Source organism: Sander vitreus, chromosome 20, assembly GCF_031162955.1.
Source record: "Sander vitreus isolate 19-12246 chromosome 20, sanVit1, whole genome shotgun sequence".
Lineage (NCBI taxonomy): Eukaryota > Metazoa > Chordata > Actinopteri > Perciformes > Percidae > Sander > Sander vitreus.
The window spans coordinates 10,156,583-10,183,918 of NC_135874.1; the positions used below are offsets into that span (position 1 = coordinate 10,156,583).

At 40.6% G+C, this 27,336-nt stretch overlaps 1 protein-coding gene across 3 annotated transcripts; it reads left to right on the forward strand.

Annotated features, from left to right (window-relative positions):
- Window positions 1-2,704: 2,704 nt before the first annotated feature.
- Window positions 2,705-25,451, forward strand: keap1a (kelch-like ECH-associated protein 1a). Of its 3 annotated transcripts, none has more exons than XM_078277223.1 (12): window positions 2,705-3,232; window positions 9,350-10,221; window positions 10,594-10,793; window positions 10,982-11,138; window positions 15,108-15,200; window positions 15,701-15,847; window positions 15,978-16,084; window positions 16,927-17,056; window positions 17,712-17,908; window positions 19,964-20,169; window positions 22,655-22,831; window positions 24,417-25,451. In XM_078277223.1, the coding sequence occupies exons 2-12, from the start codon at window positions 10,009-10,011 to the stop codon at window positions 24,590-24,592; spliced, it is 1,803 nt and encodes a 600-aa protein (XP_078133349.1). In that variant the 5' UTR covers window positions 2,705-3,232; window positions 9,350-10,008; the 3' UTR covers window positions 24,593-25,451. The 3 variants fall into 3 exon arrangements, with proteins under 3 accessions (XP_078133349.1, XP_078133350.1, XP_078133348.1); XM_078277222.1 differs by having other exon boundaries at window positions 2,706-3,232; window positions 24,414-25,451; XM_078277224.1 differs by lacking the exon at window positions 22,655-22,831 and having other exon boundaries at window positions 24,414-25,451.
- Window positions 25,452-27,336: the final 1,885 nt, after the last annotated feature.

The following is a 27,336-nucleotide window of genomic DNA, read 5'->3' on the forward strand; positions in this document are numbered from 1 at the left end:
CATTTACTGATTAGTACTGATTAAGTATTTGCACTTTCTGTTTCCATTTTGTGCCATAGAATCTGAATACTTCATTCGTAACTGCATTTATTATAATTATTTCCATTTCATGCCACTTTATACTTGTTCTCCAGTACAGTTCAGAGAAAAGATGTTTTCTCTGAACTTTTTACAGACAAAACATATAACCAGTTCATCGAAGCTGACGCATTGTTAATGATTAAACTACCTAACCGTATAGAACATTTGTATAAGAGAATACAACAGTAAAATAGTACAGTACACATATATTAACCCCTGAAAAGTATTTCTCTGTAACATCAAATATTCCTGATTAAATAAACAGCAGTCAAAATGATGTTCAGTGAAAACATCTTTCATCAGGACTGGTTTCATTTAGTTTAAGCAAACAGTAACAATAGCACAAAAAATACATAAACCTTTACAGTATGGGCACACACATGTACATGTACTTACCACACCTTTAACTGCATGTTCTGTATAACAATGAATCATCAGATGTGAATGTCCTTCCATGATATGTTTATTGGCAACAAAAGCATCTCCCTATGTAAATAAGTGGTTTATATGTTTATTGCGCCAGGAATAAGCTGAGGTTTGTATTAGTTGAACAAGTATTTGCAGATATGATAACTTATAGAAAAAGAGACTAAATAAATGCCTTAGACATCTGACCCCAAAAAATAAAAGATAAAAAAGTAAAAATGACAAATATATCTAAAAGAGAGTCCGATGTTTATTTATAACACAGTGAAATAGCAGCTTTATTCATGGTTTTACACTGACCATCATCTACAGTATAACTACCAACATCTTTAACAACATCATGGATTTGTTGTTGTGGTATCTTTGAAAAAACAGGTAATCTGCTGTGCGCACACCCATCTGTACTGAAACTGCCAGAGGGCTGATGACGAATGCTATAATTACAGGATGTGCAGATGAGAATTTTAATAAAGTTTGAAAGCAATCATGTCCTGAAATAATTTAGCCCACTATATATGTATGGAAAATATTCACAAAAGATCAGGATTTCTGGCACTACAAAATAAAAGTTTAGTGAAGGATAAAGTGAAGTTTCCACCTGACATGCAAACTAGATAAAGACTCTTATCATCTGTGCACTTTAATATTCATCATTAAAACTTGTTAAAATGGCTTTATGTGTCTGTGGTTATGATGAACAAGTCTACATGAGAAGTGGGGAAAGCTTGTGATTGTTGTTTCATGAGGTATTGTGGAGGAGGACCAGTTGAGTCATTCATTCCCAGGATGTACAGATCCGGAGCTGTGTTTGTTTTCTTCAGAGTTAGTTGGCCACCTGCCAAGGGTGTGACTTGTCAGCTCTCCTGTTGTTTGAGATGTCCATGGACAGGATATCAAGGTATATCTGAGGTCTGGCTGTGTACGATGTGGTCAGGATGAGCACTTACATGTCTGAGATTGTGGTCCCAAACTGAAAAAAAAGATACCAGGTGAGGGGGGAGAGGGCAGTCACTCCAAGTGGAGGAGTTTATGTATTGTAGGGACAAACAAATCATACAGCGAGCACAATGGATATAAGCCCTTAAGCTTTTTTCTTGTTCAGAATAATCTTTTGAAAATTCATGTTTTTTTCAAGGGAGTTCTGTCTGTATGTTGACTCTCAGGCTGTCAAACAAGTTCATTCACTTAATAAGACAAGTCAAGAGTTAGGGGATTATGGATTTAGAGTTTGCTGTAGACCATGGTAATAAGATATTTATCTTGACGTCAATGTCCCGTGAAAACTTTGTATCTTCAAAACACAAACTTTTCATGCGCTAGTTTACTCTGTTTTCAACTGTGTGGCACTTTTTTCAGATAAAAAAAAAAAAGTTTAAAAAAGTGTATTTATCTTAAACGAGCAGGATGATTTTCCAGAACCATAAATGGACACAAGGCAAACACAGAATGTATTTTGACACACAAATTTTAAGCCAACGTGAACAACAGGTACAAGCAGCCAACTGCATGACTAAGCAAAAACAACCCGAGACCAGAAAAAGAAAGTAAGAGGACCTTGAGTAAATATTTACTTTTACCTTATAGAGTTTTTGAGAGATGCCTCTGGGAGGTGATTTTGCCATCTAGTCTGCCCCCCTGGCCCACTCCCTTTGGGGGTCTAATTTGTTTTTCTGTCTTATTTTATCTGTAGGCAATACATTTATGTGTGTTATATTTTCTGTTTCCAATGATGTACTGTATTATCTTGTGTTACATTATGGTCTTTATGTTTGAAATGTTAATAAAATAATAAAAGAGCAAATAGCCTACTGCTTGTTGTTGTGCCACTCCAAAAACTGGCACTGAAAAGTAGGCTAATTCAACTGTGACTATATTATACTCAATATTGTTGCTTGTTGTTTAATTTTCCTACATGGGTCTAATGTCACAACTTTAACATGGGATATAGTTTAAGCAGTTGATAAAGTTCCCATTACATAAATCCCTACATGTTATTATAGGATTTACTATTTGTTGTATTGACATATGACCATCAGCCAAGAGGTGATTCAACCAGGGCAGAAATGAAATGGGCAGATCCAGTTTTATTTTTCTTCATGAATCATCATTCAAATGAACTGGTGTGAATTTCCTGTGTGTGTGTGTGTGTGTGTGTGTGTGTGTGTGTGTGAGAGAGAGAGAGAGTGAGAGAGAGAGAGAGAGAGAGAGAGAGAGAGAGAGAGAGAGATAAAGATCCTGTTGTAGCAGTGTTTCAGCAGTGTAACGGTTATATAATAATTCTTGCATTTCTGGCCATGGTTCAGTTTCCGTTTGAGGAATGCTGCCCCTGACTTGTTGCCATGTAGGTCTCTGTAACCTACTGCCCGACCGGTCGCAGTGTACTCCAGAGTTGCAAAGTCATGTTGATGCATATACATTCCTCCACTGCAGCCTTTGGAAGTGTGCCCGCGACGGCGACGCAGAGCAGCAGCAACAACAGCAGCAACAACAGCAGCAACAGCAGCAGCAACAGCAGCAGCAGCGACGCTCACAGCTCCGCTGGTTTTGCCTTTTAATGTGAAGAGTGGCAGATCTGCTGCTTTCCTGACGGGACGGAAAGCTTCAGCCAGCGACCGGGGAAGACCTCCTGCGGTCGGACAAGTCGTGCGGAAACTCCCCGAAGTGATTTCTGTGTTGTTCTCATGTGATATGGCGTTTAACGGCTGCCATTGACGTGTTGCTTTAGGTGAGTACATCTGCAGCTGTTTCAAAGTTACAAGTGTCGGTTTCATGTGCTGGGTGGACGCGCCCTTTGTAAAAATAATTTAAACGTTGTTGTCGCACGCGCGCGCGTGTGTGTGTGTGTGTGTGTGTGTGTGTGTGTGTGTGCGTGCGTGCGTGCGTGCGTGTGTGTGTGTGTGTGTGTGCGTGCGTGCGTGCGAGTGAGTGAGTGAGTGAGTGAGTGAGTGAGTATATGTATGTGTGTATGTGTGTGTGAGACAATTGGTGTTCATGCTGCTCCTAACTCCTTACAACGGTCGCATTAACAGCAAAGATATCCGGTAGTTTATACTGTTGTTGCCGACCATTCAGTTTGTTTGCTCAGTAGTGCGCAGACTCGTAAAGGGGAATTGAAACTTCAGCTCAGTCATTCATGTAGAGTCAAATAAACATCCTCGTGAAAAACTAACGCTTTAAAGAGCTGAAACAACTAGTCAAACTAGTCGATCACAGAAAATGAATCGCTGACAATTACAATAATCGATTAAAAGTTAAATACTTATCTGGCCGGGTTTGTTTAGTTGGTAGAGCAGGAAGTGCAGGTTTACTCCTCGACGCAGCGGCCGTGGGTTCGACCCCGACCTGTATGTCATTCTTCCTCTCTCATCACTTTAATGTATTCATGTGTCCTGTGGATATAAAGGCCTAAAAATACCCAAAAAATAATCTTAATTTTTTTTAAACTTTTTTTATTTGTTACATAATTATCTTGTTTCATGCAGCTTGCTGCAGTTTTCCCCTTATAACATTGCAAATTACGTTTTGGGCTTTTTTTAAATGTTGGAAACAAAACGAGCAACTTTTGCTTTGGGAAACTGAAACTGCAAAATGAAAAGCAAATAATCACTCTCGTGTCACTAAGCAAGTGCTGCCACAATGCTTAGTGTGCAGCACTTGGCTGAAGTTTCTGACCATCAGATGTTTTCACAGGAGGCTTTTAAACTCTTTAATTCCCCAGATATCAACAGCTATATTATTTAATATTCCTAAAATATGAAATACTAAAAAACACTTCTGTCATCAGAAAGCTTTGACCCCAGTCAGCTGTTAGGGCAGCTGAAAGATGACAAGGCAGAAGAGCTTGTGTCGCTGCACCCTACGATGTTGCAAAAGACGTGTGGTCATTACAGATCAGCAGTTTTAGACAACATTTTGTTAGGTTAGGTTAAGCAGGAGTGTCTTCACTCCTTATACAAAGTCCTGTATGTGATATGTTCAGGTCAAAGATGACTACACAGGCTACCGCGTTCCCAAACGGCTGTGCTCTTCTGTCTACCATCTGCCAACAGAAACAGTCTGTAAATGGTTAACTCTCCCTCTCGCTGCCTCTCTTGTTTCTTCTTATAAATTATGGGTCATGTTAGTCAATGATTTTCTTCTATAATTCAGTTTTTCTGTTATTTGAAGTATTGTGGTGGAAGTATTTCGGTGCAGCAGGTGTAGGATTTTTGGAAAATAGAAAAGTGAAACAAAATAAAGACAGTTGAAGACTAAACTAGGTTTTTGTATTTTATGAAATATATTTGCAAATATAGGAGTAACGATTTCACAAAAGGCACAGAGGCCTCGTGTGGAAAAGTGTATTCAATGAGTGAACAGAAACACTGAGCTTATATACACAACAAGGTAATGGGAGTGATAACCATACATGTTCTGGTCTAAATATGACTTGGCATTTCTTACAGCCATATCTGGACACAAGAGACAAACTAAATCATAATAGACACCTTGGAGCCACTGAGTCTCTTCCCTCTTGCCCTACTTTCACCCTGGGGTCACATACCCACGAACTAGCAAGGGAACACTGGATCTTCACAGAAATATAGTTTACTGTGACCTTGTACCTTTATCGGTTCAAACAAGGCCTGTACGCATTCGTCGCCAGACTTTGTGCACGCAATCTATATGTGGGAATGAGATAAACCCCCTTCCAGCATTGTGAGAGAAACACAAAAAGAAATTATACGAATAATATAGAGAATCATGCTTTTTGCCAATTACAGTATCTCAAAAGCTGAATCGAATCAGATGCATTTTTTTTATTACTATTAATGAAGTCCTATTAGTCTGCATGGTCTTACTCGTCTCACTTCCAAACAGCCATTTGAAAAATAAATTAGACAAAACCAAACAGTCCCACCACCTGCGGTGCCAACAGTCAGGACCTTGGTCAAACAAGCATTGATAGCTGAAATCAATAAACTGGTCAGAACTTGTGTCACAGTGTTCTCACAGTGTTCCTGCAGGCTTGAGCAATGCTTTATATAGTAGCCAAGCTCTGCACACTGTGTTTACACAGTCATTCACTGTTAACCCCATTAAAGCCTGATCAGGAGAGTAGGACAGGCTGATATATCCAAGCACAATGGCCCTTTATGGAAAACTGAGCTTTACTGTAGTAATGACTCTCGCTACCTTTCTCTCCTTTCCTCCCTCCCTTTTAAAATCTTCCTTCAGTTAAATCTAAGATAATTTCACTCCTGCCCTCTCCCACTTTGTTTCTCCTCTTCCTTGCTCACTGTACATGTTGCCCTAATCTCCCTCCCTCTGCGTCACTCTCCCGCTCATTCCGTCTTACACTTTTGGTCTTATGACCAGCAAACAGGCCAACTGACTATAGATCAAGAGGTGATGGAACAGATTTGATTGTGCAACTCTGCAAAGCTGCACTCCCTCAGGCCAAACCAGCAATAACGTTCTTGTGTTCTGCTCAGTAAAACGTCTGATAGATGCTAGTACAGAAAAGAAAACAATGGTTATAAAAAGTATAACTGTTTCTTTCTCAAAGGGTCCGAGTATAGCTTTGTCTCTAGTAGGATCAGGGTTTGTCTCTCTACTGCTGGAAAAGGGTCTGCTATTATTGATTCGAATGCACTGCTAACAGGCTGCGTAGCAGAAGCCTTTTCTTGTCTCCAACTCAGGAGCTGATTTGTTCTGCCTCGAGCCATAGCAGCGAGTGACACTCTGGAATGCAGATATGTAATGCTTGCTGGACAAACTCTGGGTTGGCTGTGTTGTGCAAAGAGACAGTTTAAATGTGTTTAAACATCCTATATTTCCAGGAATTTTGTAGGTCAAGCATTGCAAATGTTAATTCAGAAATAGGTGTAAGAGAATTGAGGCTATTTGTTAATCTTGAACACCCTAATCAGGAACCTGTAACAAAAAACATACTGTGCTTTTTTTTCATTTACAAATGATGCTAGCAACTGCATGCTTTTAACATATGATATTGTGTCTGACCACATTTCTAGATGCCTTTCGATCATGTGAGGCATAGTGCTTAAAGATATAGTCCTCCTCAAAGTAACAGCATGCCATTTTCTTTCAATAGTAGAGTAGGTATTGATTTGTGGCTAAATGAAGTTGCAGTACAGAATTGACAAAGATACAGAATGGTTGTGTAACGTCTCTATTACAGCGCACTGACAAGTACATTTGTGAACATGCTGTCACATTTGTTCTAACCAATTTAGGCATCTTTATCAATAATGTTTATCTCATGTGTTTCTGTTAAAGGAATAGTTCAGCATTTTGGGTAAACATACGTCTTCGCTTTCTTTCTGAGAGTTAGATCGATAACACTATCATGTCTGTCCATTAAATATGAAGCTACATCATGGGGATGGTTAGCTTAGCTTAGCATAAAGGCTGAAATCAGGGGGGAAACGGCTATCCTAGTTGTAGCTGCCCCCAGCCAGTGTGGAACCTCTGCGATCTACGGTTACCCACAACACCTTTCTCTGCATAGATTCAAAGAGACATTTTATGTGTATCTTCGGAATACCAAAATTCCAGCTGCAGTTGTTTCGCCCTGCTTCTAGTCTTTATGCTAAGCTAAGCTAACCTTTCCTAACTGTGACTTTAATGTACACACATGAGAGTGGTGTTAATCTTCCATCTAACTCTCAGCAAGAAAGTGAATAAGCATGTTTCCCAAATTGTCTTAAAAGGTCAGCTGATATAGTGATAACTATGCCATTTTTTTTCATAAAATCTATTCATACCGATTTCTAAAATCCAGTATCAGTCATTATCTCTGGTAATTAGTTGACACTTGCACTTAGTACTTCTTTAATTGGCAAGAATCCAGTGAGACTCTTAATGCGTGCTTTGTTAGAGACAAGTTTTAAAAATTTAAACCCACACAGTAATTACATCATGTCTTCTACAGATACCTGAGTGGAAGATCTTTCAATGACACTGTCAAAAACATATCTCAACTCAGATACACCTGTTTTTTATTTACATTTTCTACTTTTAGGTAGCCTGACAAGCCAGACCCACATCAAGATGTTGGGTCTGGGAACTCATCATTGGCAGGGCTCAATCCGAGGGGCGGGATAAACGGTTGTCTTTCAAATTCCCTCTGCACGCAATAGGATAGCGCTACAACCAACCAGAGCAACGCTAGTTGATAGATTAAATGAGATTAATTGAACTTTTGCCGTATCCGGTCGGCAAAACTCTGAACACATCTTCCTTTTTTAAGAATGACTTCAGTGCCGTTCTTTGTTCTTTTCTCAAAGAAAAGCTTAACTCCAAGTCTTCCAGAGTCGCGGCCAAAGCCGATTCGAAAGACCGCTGTTCGCCAGCAGCAGCAGCAGCCATCTTATTTGTTTTCAAGTAGCAGGGAATTCACGTGGAACCGTCGCAACTCTGCCGTCATTATGTTAAGCCCGCCCACCGACTCTATACACGATGTTACTGGCCTGACTAGAGTTTGGTTTCTCCAGCTCACAAGCCAACGTTGCTAGACTGACCCTGGCTGGTCTAGATTTCTAGGCTAACTTTTAGGATTATCAACAATGAATGTAGAAATACGCCAGAGGCAGATCATTGTTATTTGTGTGTTCTTTTCTTGACACTTACTAAGTTGAGATAGACGGTCAAACAGGATCCTGTCAGCACGGATATGACACAGCATGCTCTGACATAGGGGAGTGGTTTTGTTTCTTTACTTCTTTTCTTCAGAAAATAGAAGTGTGTGTGATTCAGGCAAACAGTGGTTTGTCAGCGACAGCTTCTGGTGTCTGATAGGAATTCATTCATACTTTGTGTTGCTTTAAATAGCGTGAATGTGTGTTCTGGATATGGTTATCAGCCGGCTGCTGTCTGCGGAGTCTCAGTCACTCCTCTGTGACTCACACACTCTGACTGTGACTATTAACAGTCTTCTGTTTGGCATAGCTCTTTGAAGAAGTAAGGAGAGAAAAGAGAGTTTGAACTGGTCCTGGTCCAAATTATCAATTTGAATGTTTAAAGGGCTGAACCAGCTCTTTGAGGTCCTGTGATCTAAAGCTGTAAATATAGATTTCTTTCTTTATCGATGTATCTGCAGACTGCAGGTTTTCTTGATTAACCAATTTACCCGTTTGGTCTTTAGATTAATGAAAATTGGCCATCCCATTGTCCTAGAGCAAAAGGTGACCTCATAGAATGTCTTGGTTTGTCCGACTAATGATTCCAAACCCCCAAATTATTCAATTTATAACGCAAAAAAAGGAGGCAATTCTCACATTTGAGAGCCTGATACTATCAAATGTTTGGTGTTTTTGCTTAAAGATGACTTAAATGGTTATTTCGATTATCAAAATAGTTGTGATTTTCTTTCAATCGATTGACTAATTGCGGCAGCTCTACTGTGATCATGTATTGATAAAGAGTTTTTGGTTTATCAGAATAAGTGCTATAAAGATGCCCTGTCAAATGAGCATGTTAAAAATGGCATTCAATATTGTAAAGTGTACTGTAACATGAAAATGGCAGGGCATTCATTCCAGATTGCCCATTAACAGATTGTATATGAGAATATTATACTAAATATTTTCCCCATTAAACCAAACTAAAAACATAGAGACCATTTCTTCGGGGGAAGCTGTGGCATGAAGCAGTTCAATGGTATACGTCTTGTCTGTTTCAGTTGCAAGGAAGTGAAACCCTGAGTTTGTGACACCCACACATTCATACATGAGGGAAAAAACTCATACACGAGTTTTTGATTCCATTAGCTTCTTTTTAAACCACTAAAAGTCTCTCATCTGTCTTAACTTAATCTGTTTTTTTGTGTGTGTTTTTGCAGGGTAAGCATCACACGGAGTTATAAAGAAATCCCTGCCAGGATACATCCAATTGCCATCCACTTCCCCTTTTTTTCTGTGGAACACTAAATTGCGGAGGACTGTGTGAAATGTCAGAGTGGATCACTTTCAAAACTCTGAAACCTGTAAAATCTGGACCAACAGCGATTTAATGATCATGGTTTGACTCGTGCTTTGTCTGATTCTGATTCAAAGGCTGTCAGTCATGTTGGAGCCTGGATCTATGGACGAGGGAGTGCTATGTGGTTCACCATCAGTCTGCAAGTTTGTTTACCCGCCATATTTGTGCAGAGAAACCTATGAGCTGAACGTATTTTATGTGGCAACTGGCTTTATCACTGGACTGCTTGCACTGCCTGCTGGCTGTGGCCGGGATCACCAATGGATAGTACCATTATGCTGTTCACATTCCTAATTTCTTGGGAAATGTGTACTTACTGAATAGACGTGTGTGTTTTGAATTTGAGGCAAAATGGAGGAACTAAGGGCATCTGCTCACTGGACCCTTTGCAAAGACCAAATGCATTTCCTCTGTTGAAAGTCTGACCCCAATGGGATAAGAACTAAAAACTCTGAACTTTGTAAGACTGAACAGGTAGTTACTGTACTCAAAGAAAATCTGGACTACCTCTCTCCCAGAATGAATTGCCCTTCAAGGAAGAAACGTCCCACACGCGACTCTGATTTCTCAGCTATCGCGGTTCCCTCGATGCATGGGTCCGGCTATCTCGACTACTCGGTCGAGACTCACGCTTCCAGATCCCTGGAGGTTATGGAGGAATTCAGACGGCAGGAGATGTTGTGTGACTTGGTGCTACATGTCACATACAAGGAAAGGACAGTGGACTTCAAGGTAAGACACCCTCAAAATTAGAGCCCGACCGATATATATATACCCTTCAATCATGTTCTGAGTGTTGGGGTTGCATGGTTGGTTTGTCAACTCATAAATAACTACAAATAACTAATGTTAGGGAAATCTGTTTATGTTTTGTTACTGTTTCTGGATATGTATTTTTTTAAATATTTATCGGCCGATGTATCGGAATATCGGATTTTTAAATCACCAAATATTTGTATCGATATCGGCCTTAAAAATCCTATATCGGTCAGACTCTACTCAAAATGAACTGCAGTATGTACCATTTTGTGGGATGTTTTTCCACATTTTTAAAACTGAGTGCAGTGTTTCTGTATAACCAAATGCATGTTTTTTTTTTTTCAGGTGCACAAGGTGGTGTTGGCCTCCTGTAGCCCCTACTTCAGAGCCATGTTCACCAGCAGTTTCAAAGAGTGCAGCGCCTCGGAGGTCACCCTGCGCGATGTCTGCCCCCAGGTGGTGGGAAGACTTATTGACTTTGCCTACACTTCCCACATCACAGTGGGAGAGAAGTGTGTGTTGCACGTTCTTATGGCTGCTATGAGGTACACAGACAGTATTTAAACAGCAACACACAGACTTGATTTATTTATTCTGACACTTTCTTTTTTTTTTTACCTTTTAAGGATTTATCAGTTAAATGCATCAAAATCACATTCAAATAATACTTTAAGGTGGAGAATATACAAGATTTAATTCATTTTTTCCTCCTTTTTCTGTTCTCCTCTACAAGGTATCAGATGGAGGACGTGGCCAAGGCATGCTGCGATTTCCTCACTAAGCACCTGGAGCCTGCTAATGTCATCGGCATCGCCCGCTTCGCCGAGGAGATCGGCTGCACAGAGCTGCACCAGCGCAGTCGAGAGTATATCAATACACACTTCAGTGAGGTGAGGTGCAAACACAGGAAACGCAGACAGAAGTTATCCTTTTGAAATATAGTCAAGTCAGGTTTTTATAGAAGCTTATATTATTGTCATTTGAGCTTTACTTATGTTACGCAAACATGTGACATGCAGTATTTTTTTTTTTGGAGCGAAACTGAGGTGCTTTTCATTGAGCAACATGCAACCTCTAACACACTCCTGCCATGTTCTCACATGGGAAAAAGAAGGAAACCGCTGAAAATGTTGAAGTGATGTTCACCAAAATCAGTGACACTGTACCATGCAGGAAGACGCATGTGCACTACATCACCCTGAGAGAGCTCCAGGACTACTCCGTTGGAAACATGCTCATTGTCCTCCCAGTGATTCCAGGCATTATTTAGAAGAACTCTTTGGTTGTTCTTGTGCAACGCTGCGCCCATGGCACTACCTTTCCAACTATCCATAGCATTAAACCTGAAGAAGTAGACGCCGCTGATGGGGGCTGTAAAGAAACCTGCATTGTGGTGCAAAGAAACAAACACAGAGCTTAGTTATAATTTGCCAGCTATCATAGTCTCATAGTAATCAAAATAATCTCTTTTTCTCTTTTCTCTCCTTCATGTCTGATACCCCATTCACACCCAGGGATCAACCAGGGTTATACCCAGGTCGATTGTGTGTTTGAACGGGTTAACCCTCGTCGATCGACTTGGCTTCGTGACCCAGGTCGCGAGGTGGGTTAGATCAGGGTAGGAGAAGGGTCAATTTAAATGTGAATTACACACTACCTGGGTCGCTGACAGCCGGGGCGGGGCGAATTATGTGATTGGTCGGAAATGAGAGCGGGGCAGTCATCACAGGTCGCCTCACACTTTGAAAAAACAAAAACAACAAGATAGATTTAGTCTCACTGTGCTTATGCTGGGTTTTCACAGGCAGCTTCAACAACAGCAGAGCGATTCAATTCATTCCCTATGGAGAACAGTCCACTGACAGTGTGCCCGGATGGCTGCCCATCCCAAAAGTTAACTCCGCGAGTCAACTTTTGCAGAGCAGTAGTGGAGTGTTTAACGTGGGGTATACTCGCCGCAGCCGAGCTGTCGAGCGTCACTATGACATCATGGGAGCGCCGTAACTGTTTATACTCGGGTGCGGTGGTCCCTACACTAGTTGCAGTCTTCTCCTGAACAGAGGTGGCGCTAATGAGGAAAGGCTACCGACTTTGCTATTTCTACGGACTACAAGAAGAAGAAGAAAAAGGTAAACAACGGCAGAACTGGCAGCAGCATTGACGTCAATGCTTCGATTTGATTTCTATGACCTACTTCTTTGGATCAAGCCTTTCATTCGCCATAAAAGAACTCATCTTCACCCAGTAAGTTTACAAGAGAGTCCTGGCATCCGGTTGCTCTCAAGCTCGTTCATGCTTCCTGTTTCCGCTTTGTCGCGCGCCGCTGAAAAAAATAGAGTGGTGCGCTCCCTCTGGTCGCACACTCAAAATCCTGGCGCGCCAGCGAGATCTCATCATTTTGACGTCACATTGGCGCGCGCAAGCTTGGCTACGGCGACTGTAAAACGGCCTTTACAGGCAGTTATGCCTGTAAAATCCCAGCGTTAGAACATAAACGTATGAAAATAAGTTTTAATCGCTCAGCAACACCCCTCTCACTCCCCTCTCTCGCTCAAGACACGGGTATCCAGCCTGCAGTTCAGTGCGGCTGCTGGGTAGCGCAAATCTCTCCCTTTTTTCGTCAAGCTGACAGCAAAGCCTGACTTTACTTTTAATGATATCAAACAAAGAGAAATGTTCCCCCCTCGTCTTGAAATGGTCGGACATCGATAGTAAAGCAGCCTACTTCCTTGTCCAGCTGTTGCTGAAACTGGAAAAATCAGTCTGCACAAAATCATCTGATCAGTGTTAAAATGGTTATTTATATGTGTATTTAGAACATACTTACTGTGAAACAAACAATAAGCTTTATTTATCTCTCTACTGTACAATGACGGATTTAAGTAGCTACAAAAACATTAGCTCTTGTGGTATGCAGCTGGACTGGAGTTTGTGATGTTCACTGAATATGATGTGTAAAGCCCTGCCCATTTCTAGCATATAAGGTAATTGTGCATTATGCATTGCTCCCTGGTTGTGACCCAGGTCGTACCTGAATTGTCATGACCAGGGATATATGCCCATGTTGACTGGCTTGGTTTGAATTTCCAAAAGAAGGGTTGAAACCTGATCAGATAACCAGGGCCCAACCCTGGCCATTGGTGGGAAAGAGGTAATAGAGAAATAATATTGCATTAAATAATACACATTCTAACAAACACATACCTGTGTGGGCGTTGTAAGCATTGCCGATGTTCGTGATGATGTTTGGGTAGATTATTGTAGTTTCAACCCTGAAGGGTCCCACTGCTTCAGTCAAAGCCACAGAGAAGGCCACTTTGGCTCCATCTGTGAAAATAGGACATGGAAAGTACATGTTCTTTGTTTATAATTTGTTCAAGTTGGCTCACACCAGGTGATAGTTGTAGATTGTTTGGTCAGGCGAAGGACAATCAACTGCAACTTTATGACCCCGAAAGAATAAAATGTTCAACCATTCAAGTCAAAAATGACCTGATGTTGCTAGCGACCCATTTTTCCTCCAAGATCAGTGATCGTTTTTGTCATCGTGTATTTTCATATTATATTTACCAAGCTTTTTTTCCATCTTCTTTGCCTGCTCTTTGTAGTGAAGTAACTCCATCTTAGTCACATCCAGCTCTGCTCTAAGTTCCTTCACTGTGTTCTCCTGAGCTTGCACATTGCTTTCGCTTGCGGCCAGTCTGTTCTCCATCAACCTCAGCTCCTCCACCGAGGCTCTCAGTGCTCCCAGCTCAGCACTGATGTCAGACTGTGAGGCTGTCTCTGCCTGAACCAAAGCCCCTGACAGGCATAGGGTCAGCAGCAAAGCTGTAGCACTTTTCATTCTGTCTTTAGATGTTGATTGACTTTACTTAGACTGCAGATAGCAGGCAGTAAATCACCAAAGAAGCACAAACACTTACAGTTTAAATGCATAGCTATTTAGACATCGCCTTAGCATCAGCACATCCCATTGGTGCTTCATATCTTGCTGTGCTTATGATAACTGTGGGAACAGTACAGCTACAGTCAACAATAGTTACCTGAACCAAGGTCAGGTAATTTGGCACCTTCGTTGCGAAGCAGCACCAGTACTTTATGCCTACTTTTTGCCAGTGCATTGCCCATGTTCTCTCTTAGCTATCTTTCTGTCTCTTTTTTTTTTAAATGACGGGAACTACCCTGTAAGCATGTGAATGCTCCCTGTGTCTGTGTGTCTTATCTGTAGTTACTGGCACCTACCTAGCAGCTCACATTTATCACTAAATAAGGGGTTTTCATTGTTTTTTAAGCCAAGGACCCCTTAACTGAAAGAGAGATGGAGCAGGGACCCCCTACTACAAATATTGTCTAAAATGAAATTGCATAATAAACTGGGCCTACAATAACGTGTAGTGTGGCCCAAAGCCTTTATACATACCTCTTTTTTTGGCATAGAATACTAAGCTATTACAGTAAAATAGCCTAATAATTGTTGGCATTATTTTATAAATCATGTTTCAATGATACACATACATGTGGCACAGTGAATCCTTAGGATTAACTGTATCTGTGGATGGCTATCTTAGTGACTACCTTACCTATAGTCCAGTAAGCAGTGGGGATTTGTATTTGCTAATGATATGTTGGATTGATGTTAAGATTTTTTTTATTTTTGAAAAAACTTTCAAAAATTAACAATTATATGGAGGACCCCCTGCATTGACTCTGAGGACCCCCTAGGGGTCCCGGACCTCCTGTTGAAGATCCCTGCACTAAATAATACTCCTCATAAGAAAACAAAATTTGAAAAAAGCACTAAAATGTGCATATTGAATAGTCAGAAGCCTTGTATCTGACCATCCTGCTCTCCGTCTTAGGTGACTAAAGAAGAAGAGTTCTTCAGCCTCTCGCACTGCCAGCTGCTGGAGCTCATCAGTCAGGACAGTCTCAAGGTGCTCTGTGAGTCTGAGGTGTGTGGCATTAAAATAACTAATAAAAGAATTGACTGACAGGCATGGAAGGAACATATTATAATCATGGTATGTTCCAACTGTTCTTGTTTTGTTTTTTTTGTAATTGGTTGTTGAATTGCATTAGTAAATTGCAAGCTTGATTTGGGTCAAAGTGCAAGAGTGTAAGATGTTTTTTTTTATTGTGCATGCCTGTTGGAACGACCAACAGTTAAACCATTAATTTATTAGAGACACAAGTCTTGTTTTGTTTTACCAACCTGAAGTTTTACTACAGACAGAAAAGGTAGAAGTAAACATACAGTAATTGACATTCATGGTCTGTAAAGTCAAGAGTCTTGATTTTTTTGTGTGTGTAATTATTTTGACACAACATCAGCACATGCTAAAAAGGTTAGACATAGCACAAATGCCATTAGTCAATGCTCTGACAAAAGTCTATCTAGATGTACAGTACATAACAAACCCCATATTAACATGTCTAAATAAATCCATGTCAGGTGTATAAAGCCTGCACAGACTGGGTCCGCTGGGATATGGAGGGTAGAGCCCCATACCTGCATGCCCTCCTGAATGCGGTTCATATCTACGCCCTGCCTCCTAAGTTCCTAAAGAACCAGCTCCAGTCCTGCCCCATCCTCAGCAAGGTAAACTACTGCCTTGCTTTATGTTTTCTTGTTATGGAAATGAATGCATAGATGAGAAAGACATGTCTGTTTTCCAGTAGTTACCTTTGCCTTACTTCATTTAATTGTCCACACTTTCTTTTAACTCCAGGCCAATTCCTGTAAGGACTTCCTGTCTAAAATCTTCCAGGATATGACTTTAAGGAAGCTGGCTCCTGCACCTAACCGTGGAACTCAACTCATCTATGTGGCTGGCGGGTACTTATCTCATGTAGTTCTGTCAACAGCAAGAATTTGTTCTGCAATGCATTACCAGTTCAACTTACATATTTCAAGACACTGTGGGACATAACAAAACATTTTGGGACATATTCCTCTTATATTGATCATCAGAAACTGCACTTGTGCTAGTGACTTCAATGCTCACATACGTTCTGTAAATGAGTGAGCTGCGTTCACAGCATACATGTCCACATAAAAGCACCTCATGGAGGCAGAAAGTGTCTCAGTCTGCCACCCAGAGGCTGTTAGGGGTCACATCCACTCTATCTTCTTCACAGAGAGCCCTGCTTTCTGGGTTCTGGGTTCAGGTATGCACCCTTTATTTATAGTGGCATACTGCATGTTGACCTATATGTCTATCATAAAGCAGGTGGGTTAGCAAACTTCAAACTACAATTAGGATTTTTTCCTCCAATTTATACACTTCTTTGAGTGCAATCCTTTGACTACCGAACATTTGGATTGTGCTGCTTAAGCTATTTTGAGTTTCTAGATTGTAAGGTTATTCAGTTTTTGTTTTAGGTTTTTGGGGGGGGTAATTTGTTATATGGCTGGTATAAAAGCACAGATACAAACAGGGTGTGAAATTTGTTTTTGACTGGCATAGGGAAAGAGTACTTACTTTTCACATGAACCAAATTGCACCACTATATTTCCAACCCCACCAAGCATGCATACATGTATTAGCATATTAAGCCATTGGCCTTTTCTTGTGGGTCTTTCTGTACTGTTTACTTGTATGTACTTTTTTTCAAAGAATGCATCTAAAATCAAGAGAACATTTAGAGTAAACTTAACATTTCCTTGTCTCTATTCAGATACCGGCAGCATTCCCTGGCCTCCATGGAGGCTTATGATCCCAGGAGGAATGTGTGGCTAAAGCTGGCTGACATGGGCTCCGCATGCAGTGGTCTGGGGGCCTGTGCGCTGTTTGGATTGCTCTACACTGTAAGTTGCACCAGTTGTGTCATACCACCAATTAAATGTAATTATAAAAAGATCACAGAGAGTTTGAAATTCTAAATGACACTTTATGATACAATATAATATAAGAGATCCAAAACTGGGAGACAAAATTCAAACACTGGTTTAGTTTTTTTGCCACACATTTGAACATTTAATACTGTAATTATTTTACTTTTCCTTTCCTTTCCTCGCTCTTCTTCTTCCACCTGTCAGTCCTAAAGGGTAAGTGTTTGTTCTGACAAGTTTAAAGCTTTAGTGCGTAACTTTTTGATATTAATGATCGTCCGTTACATTCAAGCCATTGCCAAATGAGTTGCTACAAAGCTAATTAAGACTATCAGCTCCATACAACTCTCTGTATTTCTCAGTATGGCTATGTTCAGAAGATTTTGTCGTCCAGCTACTTTCGCACACAGAAACTCGAGTGAAGATAATGACCTCTTCTGACCTCTTTCTTCTTTTTAATCCTCCGTGTCCTCCTTGGCTACTAGCAACTGCATGGAGGAGGTGCGCAATCACTTAATGCTTGTATCATGTGGACGCGCCGACAGTGTTGTTGTCATTACTTAGAATTCCTCATGGGGGCGACTGAAACTATGCACTATAGCTTTAACAGATCAACATAATCTCTGTTCAGGTTGGCGGCAGGAACTTGTCGCTTCAAAACAACACAGAGTCCAGCGCCCTCTGCTGCTACAACCCGATGACCAACCAGTGGAGCCAGCGAGCCTCTCTCAACATCCCCAGGAACAGGGTCGGGGTGGGCGTGGTGGACGGCTGCATCTATGCTGTCGGAGGCTCCCAGGGCTCCACGCATCACAACACGGTGGAGAGGTGAGACGTGTGTGAGGATTTATTTATACAACTAGGCCCTCGAGAAGTAATTTGATTTTAATGACATCTTATTTACTAGAATGGATGTAATGAGCCTGGATTTCCTCCCCTTATGCACACATCCTAGATTAAGTGCATTTACCTCAGTCTAAGTATGGATAATGGCATGAGAGAGGAAATGAATAGCTGCGATTCAACCTAAAGAGCAGTCAAAAAGTTTGCAGGTATTCCTCTCTTAGCCTAATTAGACAACAACACGGGCTCTTTCAAAACATGTTGAGACACACTTTTCAGGAATGTCGATCTGGCCAGGAATGCTTTACATCTTTGTTACCGCCACCGCCGAGCAGGGAGGAGTTTCAATGCTGTTATAAATCAGTTTCAATCAATTGAGAACAAAAGAAAACTCAAGACAAGCCAAATGATGATGATCCTTTTGAAACTATTAGCTTTTCTGAAGCGTCTTTCAAACAAAACCTCAATCCCTTTTTATATTGAATTGTATAGATTTCTAAAAGATGCTGGCCACAGGAGAATTGAGAACTCATCAGACGCCACTTGGAAGTCGTTTCATGAGAAGAAGCTGTTAAATATAATAAAAGCTGATGAAACTGAATTGAAATGAAAATTCAGTGTGAAACACATCAAAGGAGATTAGAGCATTTATAGTAACAATGGTTGGCAACTAAAGGCTCTGCTCTCGAGGATGCCTCCCAAATGAATCCAAGCAACATGTAAGAGATTCAACAGGGAGCCATACCGACTTGTTCAAGTGTGCTAAACTGATATGTATTTGTTGTTTTTATTTTATTCTTTATTTTTATTTATATTTTTTTGCTGCTTTTAAATGTCTTATGTATACCTGTACGGTGTCCTTGAGTGCCGAGAAAGGCGCCTTTAAATAAAATGTTTTATTATTATTATTTCTCATTGAAATTTGCCTTGCTGCATGTAGTAATTTCAGGGTTTAGAGCACAGGGTCAGTGTCAGCACATTGACTTAAGAAGTGACTTGCATTTAGTGCTTTTCAAGGGCACTTGGCCAATGTTTGAGGACAGGTGATGTAATATCAGCCACCCTCCTATCAGCACTTTCCAGCTGAAATACACCCAGTGCCGAGAACTGATTCAATCATTAACCAGTGAGCATGCAGTCCAACCGGCCTCATCATGATGTCTTTGTTGTTGTTATACCTCGCATTATTTGCATTCATGTTTCCAGGATTACAGTAATGGTTTGAACAAGATTACAGGAACAGTTTGGGAGACACCCTTATTTGCTTTCTTGCCAATAAATTAGATAAGAGAATTAATATAACTGTGTCTGTATCCTATATCTGTCCATTAAATATGAAGCTAAGAGGGGGTTAGTTTATCCTAGCATAAAGACAAAACAGCTAGCCTGGCTCTGTCCAAATGTAACAAAAATGCCCCTGCCAGCACTTTATAGTTTGTTTATTTAATCTGCATTAAAAAAAAAAAAAACATTTTAGTTTTTGTAGGGATTAAACAAACAACATACATGCATTATATGCTGGTAGGCAGATTTCTTTGTACCTTTGTACAGAGCAAAGCTAGCTGTTTCCCCCTACCTCCAGTGAGTCTTTATGCTAAGCTAACCATCTCCTGACTGTATTGTATAACGGACAGATATGAGTGTTCTATTGTGACCTTTTAAACCCCCTTTTTTTCCATAACACCATGGACATGAAAACGTGACAAGTATTTAGAGACGTCTGTTGGACTACAGAATCATGTGGACCTTCTTGTCTCTGTGTGCTCTCAGTGGTGTCACAACCTCTTTAGCTTCAAATAAAGCTTGTCAATAGTTACCAAACATGGTTGCCAGTTTAATCTAATCCACTTAAAGTTGACTGGCTCGTGTACCTTAAGAAGGTTGCCTCACACAGCCACTGAGCTCTCAGTCATTCAAAGTTTTGCAGCACTAATACCCTTATTTGATTATTTTAATTGACTAATGTGTAACGACATTAGGAAGTGTCAACAGATTATCACACTGACTGCATGCACTACACAACTGCTGTTTGGTTTGCAGGTGGGATCCAGAGTCTAATCGCTGGTCCTTAGTTTGCCCGATGTCGGTGGCTCGTCTGGGTGCTGGAGTGGCGGCGTGTGGGGGGGCTCTGTATGTGGTCGGGGGATATGATGGGCAGAACCGCTGGAACACTGCTGAGAAATACCAGTCTGACACCAACACTTGGCACCAGCTGGCACCCATGAGCACTATACGCAGTGGACTGGGTGAGTGTGAGTGTGTGTGTACTCCTGTCATAATGAGAGTGTGACGGGGTGCATAGCTGCCGTCACGGTAGCAATGCGCTACCTATTTCATTTCTCAAAGACTGAGTTCAAAGGTTACCTGTATATGTTTGTTTAGCGTGCCAACGTGTTCTGTTAATTATCACACTGTTTTCAAATCATGTGTTAACCTAGCCATTCATCAAATCCCCCACTGTAATCCCTTAGCTTTCTTGTGCACATATTTAACATACAATACTGCGGTGATTTATATGCAATTGCTACAACCATCAATACATCATTCTCTTATTGTTTAAAACCATGCCATTTACTTCACAAACATGAACAGTTATAACCACACAACACGTCTTTGTTAATTACGTGTCTATTTATTGAGCTTAAAAGGTAGCATAGTGTAACATATCTTTGTGTCTTACTGGCGTCTCCTCTTTGTGTGTATACAAAGGGGTAAGTCTCTCTCCACAACACGCACCTCCTATGGCGTCATTTCAGTGCTCACAAGCACTCACCCGCCGTTCATTCCATTGACTGTCATTCATTTTGACATCACTTTGACAGCGAATAACTTTACATCTGAAGCATTTTGTTAGGTTCAGGGAAGTTGAGGACCCAAAAGCAGAGCAGGCAGGCAGGCAGGAGAAAGTTTGAGATGGAACATTTATTAGTCCATAAAACAAAGTACAAATAAACAAAGGGAGTCCTGAAAGCGGCAGGCAAAAACTAATCCAGAGTGACGAAAACAAAAACAGGGAATCCAAAAAACAAGAGCAGAAAACAAACCAGAAACTTGAGAACAAAGAAAATCCAGGGAGCAAAAAAACCAGACACGAACTGACACGACAGGCACAAGGAAACACAAAAACACACAATGCTCTGACACAGGACAAAGGGAACACAAAGACTAAATACACAGGGTAACGAGGGAACACAAGACAGGTGACACAAGGGCTGGGAAACAGGTGAAACACATTAGGGCTGGGCAGACCAATCAAAAAACAGAAAACACATAAATACATACAGTAAAATACATACATAGATAAAGTGAAACCAGACTAGACAAGACAGAAAACCAAACTATCAAAATAAAAACAGGAAACTGAGCAAAATACAGAACAGAAACAGACTACCAAAATAAGATAAAACACACCAACCCATAACACGTTTAAAGACTCTATTTGTCCATTATTTCTTTCTAAAGAAACACGACAATGTATAAAAGGCTCCATTACCTTGTATCTCACGTTATAGAAGAGGAATTACCGTATAGTACAGGAGATACTTGCAAGCAGTTTCGACTTACATTAGCTGTTTAAGTTTAATTACTAATGTTAACTAGCATTTTAGTTAGCAATAATTAGCCTGTGCCTATGTTATCTCCTTACATATACCTACGCTCTCCGTCTCTGCAAGATTCGGAATGATTGAGATTTCTCTTGGCACAGCTACCAGAAGACTTACAACTTTCAGACAGGTCGCTCACGTCACATCTACGTCTTCAAGCTCAGTTGGAGGCTGCGCAGTAACGCTCAGCCATCACCGGAAAAGTGCTTTTAATATACTTCACTTGTCTCCGTCCTGTTGGTCCATTTCTTTCACTGTCTATGTGTGTATAAAGGAATGTTTGCCGCGGTTGTCGGGTTTAAATGACGCTATGACTTCCGGGGCTATAGGAAGTAACCCGGAGTTTGAGTAATTAATTTATTAGCCGTCAATATATCTTGGGGCTTTGTCAAAAGTTAGTTTGAATCCTATAAATAATATTCTGTAAATTTCTAGCTTTATAGTTATAAAGCTTGTATTGTCTACTCACCTGAGCCACCCATGTATTGTACTGTTGTGTTGGTATGTTCCAATTCCAGTGGCGCGCTTCAGGCCTATATAGACTAGTAACCACAGTTGCTCGGGAGAGCTGGAGGCAGGAGGACGTAAGTCTGTTGTATGCCCTCAGAGTAGTGACAAATAGTGACTGGTTCAAAGGTCAATATGTAAACAGCTGTATGTTTGTATAATTTGACCGTTTTTGACTCTCATGTCAATTTACTTGAAAGTATTTTTTTTTCTTCTTTTTGTTTTTCTTTAATTTTGTTAATTTTTATATTATTATTCTTGCTTTGTTGGCCTTAATTGGGGTAAATAAAAAAAATCCCATCTTTTCAACCTCATCTCCGACTTACCTGCTCACGACTTCTAATCCACATCTTACCTTCAACAGAGAGCCAATCTGATTAAACTAATGAGATACTATGTATTGATTATAGAGCTTTAGATGTCCTGGTAGGCAGATTATGTTACCTTCAGACAGAGCAAGGCTAGCTGTTCCCCCTTACCTACAGTCTTTATGCTAAGCTAACATCTCCTGATTGTAGCTGTCAATCTTCTCATCTAACTCTCAGGAAGAAAGCAAATAAGAAATGTTGCCTAAATGTCAAACTACTCCTTTAAGTTCCCTCTCTGTCTGTCTGTGCAGGATTGGTGTGTGTGAACTCTCACCTGTACGCAATAGGGGGGTATGATGGACGGAGCCAGCTGTGTTCTGTGGAGCGTTACAATATAGCCAGGAACCAATGGGAGCCCAGGGCCCCCATGCAGTACTGCCGCAGTGCACACGGAGTGACAGTCCACCAGGGACGCATCTTTGTCCTCGGTCAGTTACATCACTAATCGAAATATAAGACAATTCATACATGAGTGAACATGCTCATATTATGCTTTTTGGCTTTTCCCCTTTCCTTTATTGTGTTATATATCTTTTACTGCATGTTATAGGTTTACAAAGTGAAAAAAGCCCAAAGTCCACCCCAAAGGGTCTTACCATCTCCAACAGAAAACACTGTTCACAAACTGCTCCAAACAGCTCTATTGTAGTCCAGCCTTTACTTCTGTGACGAACGTGCGTCACTTTGTAACACTCCCTCATGCTCTGCAACTGACTAGCTAGCAGTACATACTGAGCATGTGCGACTCCCAACAAAGATGGAACAGAAGTGAGATGTCTCACTCTGTAGCTAAAACAGAGAGCTCAACACACAGGGTGAAAAGAGGAGCTGCAGCAATGTGCAGTACAACAAATATATGGTGTTTCCTGAAAATTAAACTACATAAACCTATTCTGGTACAACATCTAAATACAATTATAAACCTGAAAATGAGCATAATATGAGCACTTTAAATGAAAAAGAGGGGGAGGGTTTGCAAACAGCATGTATTGCAAAGCTAGATGTGCTCACAACTGTAAGACAATGAAAAGAAAGGGTGGTAGTGATTGCACACTAACATAAATATATGGTCAATGATCTTTTATTAACGCTAATAGGGTCAATGTGTTTCGCTTCATTGGGCTCATCATGCGCGGTTTTTCAATGAATTTTTTTGTATATTTATATATTTTTTATTATTTTTCAGATTTGTTTTCTTTTTCCTTTTTTATCAGATTTAATTGTATCATATTTCTTCATTTATTTAACTTTTTTATCTGTTTTTCCTATTTATTTCTCGTGTGTGTTGCTCCCGGGTATTTTAGTATGGCGTTTTTGATGAAGCTTGTATTGATTACTATTGATTGCCTGAAGTTTGGCCTGTTTTAAGTGCCATCCCTAATTAGTGCATGTTTCATGTCTCTAAGCTCATTGTACCTTCTCATTGAGTGTGCAGTCACTACCACAAACACTTTAATTCTTATGAGTTAAAAGAAGATCATTTGGTAATCAGTCTCTACTAGATAAACCTTTAATATCTCTGGTATATGTTTTGAGACTTGCAATTCTGATGCTGGTGAGCTCAAGAAGAAATGTCCTTTTATACGAAATGTATGCGTGTAGAAGCAATAATAATACACTCTTGTTAAGTAATTAGATAATTCCCATTAATTGGTAGACAGTTAGGTCAGCAGGCTCAATGTGGCTCAATGTCTCAGTGTTGTTTAATTAAATAGAGTAAAGCATGGTTCAAATGTTAAGACTAAACAGATCAGCAGCAGGTAAAAGAAATGTCGATCAGGAAGAAATAACAAACCGCATTAAAATCAATTGAAAATTGAAAAATGAAACCATGCCTTTTTAAAAATCATGTACTAAATTCATAAATTGAAAAATCAATTGCTTAACAACAGACTCAATTGAACAGTTCCCTAATTGGTTTATGAATGGCTCAATAATTAAAAGTGTGTGTGTGTGTGTGTGTGTGTGTGTGTGTGTGTGTGTGTGTGTGTGTGTGTGTGTTCCATCCAGGAGGCTTCAACCAGCTCGGCTTCCTGGCCAGTGTAGAGTGTTACTGTCCAGAGAGAAATGAATGGATGTGTGTCACCGACATGCCCGTTGGACGCAGCGGCATGGGCGTCGCTGTTACCATGGAGCCCTGTCCCGGCAGCCTGCCAGAACAAGAGGAGGATGAGGATGGAGCCACATGAGGATGAGGACCAGATCTGTTGTAGTCTCAAGTGTTGCATACGGATCTAAGTGGTGCTACTTTTCAAGACAGGGTTAAGTGCATTCAATAAAAAAAAACATTCCAATATGAATACTCTTCATACATGGATCCATTTGTATTGCCCATGCAGTACTGCAGGAATAGTTTGTATGGAAACTTTGAAGAAGAAGAATATTTCTACATCTACTAGGGGGAGTAGTGATACAGAAAAACAGGTAGCATGACAGTGAGGTCACAATGAACAAGGTGCCACAGGACAGCTGTGGCTCAGCAGGTCGTCCTTTAATCACTGTCGGTTTGATCCCTGGCTCCTCCTGTCCACATGTCGAAGTGCAACACACTGAACATCAAGTTGCTCTTGTTGGACAAGCCAGCGCCTTGCATTGGCAGCTCCACCACCATCGGTGTATGAATGTGTGTGTGAATGGGTGAATGAAAGGCAAAATGTAAAGTGCTTTGTTCAGTAAGGTAGAAAGGCGCTATATAAATGCATTCCATTCACCAATTTACCATTAACGGATGTAAGTAATCTCAAATTACGGTACTATTTAATTAAGTAGTGTTATTCCTCAAATGAGTTTAATCTTTAAGTGTTACATTTTATTTGTAAATTCATAAAGTGAAGTTATAATTTCTAATTCCTCACTCTGTGTTGTATCTCTACCTCTGTCTGTGTCTAAATGAGTACTTTTCTTGCGTGTTTTCTTTATTTTGTGCCAATATAGTTTCACACAAAACTGCCATTTTTGTATTATATTTTATTGATTGTGTGTGTGTGTGTGTGTGTGTGTTCACTGTCTTTTGTTTTGTGTTTCTGAAAATAAAGCAATTCAAATGTGTATTTCTGCACCATATGTTCATCATTGTAATATACATTTTCTCATATGCTCTGATGTTAGTGAAGACAAATGGGTTTTTACTGACCTCTTGTGATCTCAATTATTAGGACGCATCTACACAAGTGTGTAGCCCCAATATGTAACAGCACATGCACTACCACTAGATGGTGGGATGAGTCCAAAAACAGCTGCACACTGCAACATAAAAATGTTTTCTGTTTTGCCATGTAAAAGCGCCCTAAGAGAGCTCCCATCTTAAAAATAACAAAGCAATAGAATAAGGAACATAAATCTATTCACATCTTGACAATAACACATTATTATTATTATTAAGTATGGAAATTTGAACACTGAGCAGTGATGTCCTGTTTGGATAAAGAATACTTGTCTATGTTTTATGGCTCAGAGAGAATATTTAGAGCTTCACAGAAACCTTTATTCCAGCAGACTATGAAGCAAGACAGAGGGTACTGGAGTCACTACAGTGTTAGTCATCAACCACAGACGTCACTTGTGTGTTTTTACTCATTTTTTTCTGAACTGCTGCTCTCTATCTCCTCCATGTCTCACCTGCAATTATCCCAGCAGGCCACCAAAATATGGCAATTCTGGACAGAGCAATTATTCAAATACATGTTGAGATTACTGACAGAAGAGTGAAAGAGAAGGGGAAAACATGTTAATGTACGTTTTATTGCTTTACTGGAATAATAGATAGGCAGGTGTTTGTGGTCATGTTTGTCTCCATTTGAATGCATCTCCGATTTCAAACGCGTGGACATACAGTGCACTGTGAGCATCCATTATTGATAGAGCAACCTGTTGGGCGACGAGCAGAGATGAAGTAGTGGCAGAGGAGGAAGCAGCAGCGGCAGAGCTCTGGTTGTGTGTTCGGGGCCCCGGAGAGTGAGAGCGGAGACAGACGAGGGAGTAGAAGGCTCTTACTCACTACTTAATGCCCTACACAAGAGCAAGTGACTCACATGGCGAACGCATGACGCAGGCATCTCACACACATGCACACATGGATACACAAATAGGTCCGTACACAAACACATTTTGTTCTCTATCTGTCACACACGCATATGTGTGTGTGTAAAACAAAGCTGGCTGTCTCTTATTCACAGGCTGTGGAAACAGATTTGCCTCAATGCTTTCTTTGTCTCGTGAGGGGAGAGGAATACAGAAAGAGATGAAGCACTGTACAGCAGGGAGGTTTGCTTTCCGCAGAGAATCAGCGGAGGAAAATTAGTACACATACAGATGTAGCTGTTGTACGAGTCCATCTTTTGCATGCTCGCTGCACTAATGCTGAGCAGTTGCACAACCCCAAAAGGAACTGTTGGAAAAGAGAATCCTTCTCTCATAGAGCATAAGAGATGCAGGGACTGAGAAAGGCTGATGCCAATCTAAAAGAACTGAAGTAACTATTTTGGCCTAATCCCTCATGTTTATTATGTGAACAAAGTCATTACTTTGGTGCATACAGCACAGTTACGCCAGCTGATTGACAGATACAAAATGTGGGGAGACCTGAAAGTGCTTTATGAGCTCAGCCTCTTCTTGCATACTTTATTTCTTGGATGCCATATTCAAATATATGAACACAGGAAGTGATAGAATCTAATAGATCTGATCATCAATCATTGCATAACGCAGCATGCTGAAATGTGCGTGTAGGGATTAAAAAGTCTGTAGGAGCTTAGAAATACTAGTGACGTACAGTATGTTGTCACGTAGTGCTGTCCGGACGTTTTTAAGTCTTCTCAGGGTGAAGGAAGCCTGAAGGGGCCGAAGCAGCCCGAGTATTACAATAAGGCTTATCCTGTTAGATATAGCTTCTTCTGCCTTATTTAGATCTGCACGGAGGCAGGAGGTAGAGTCG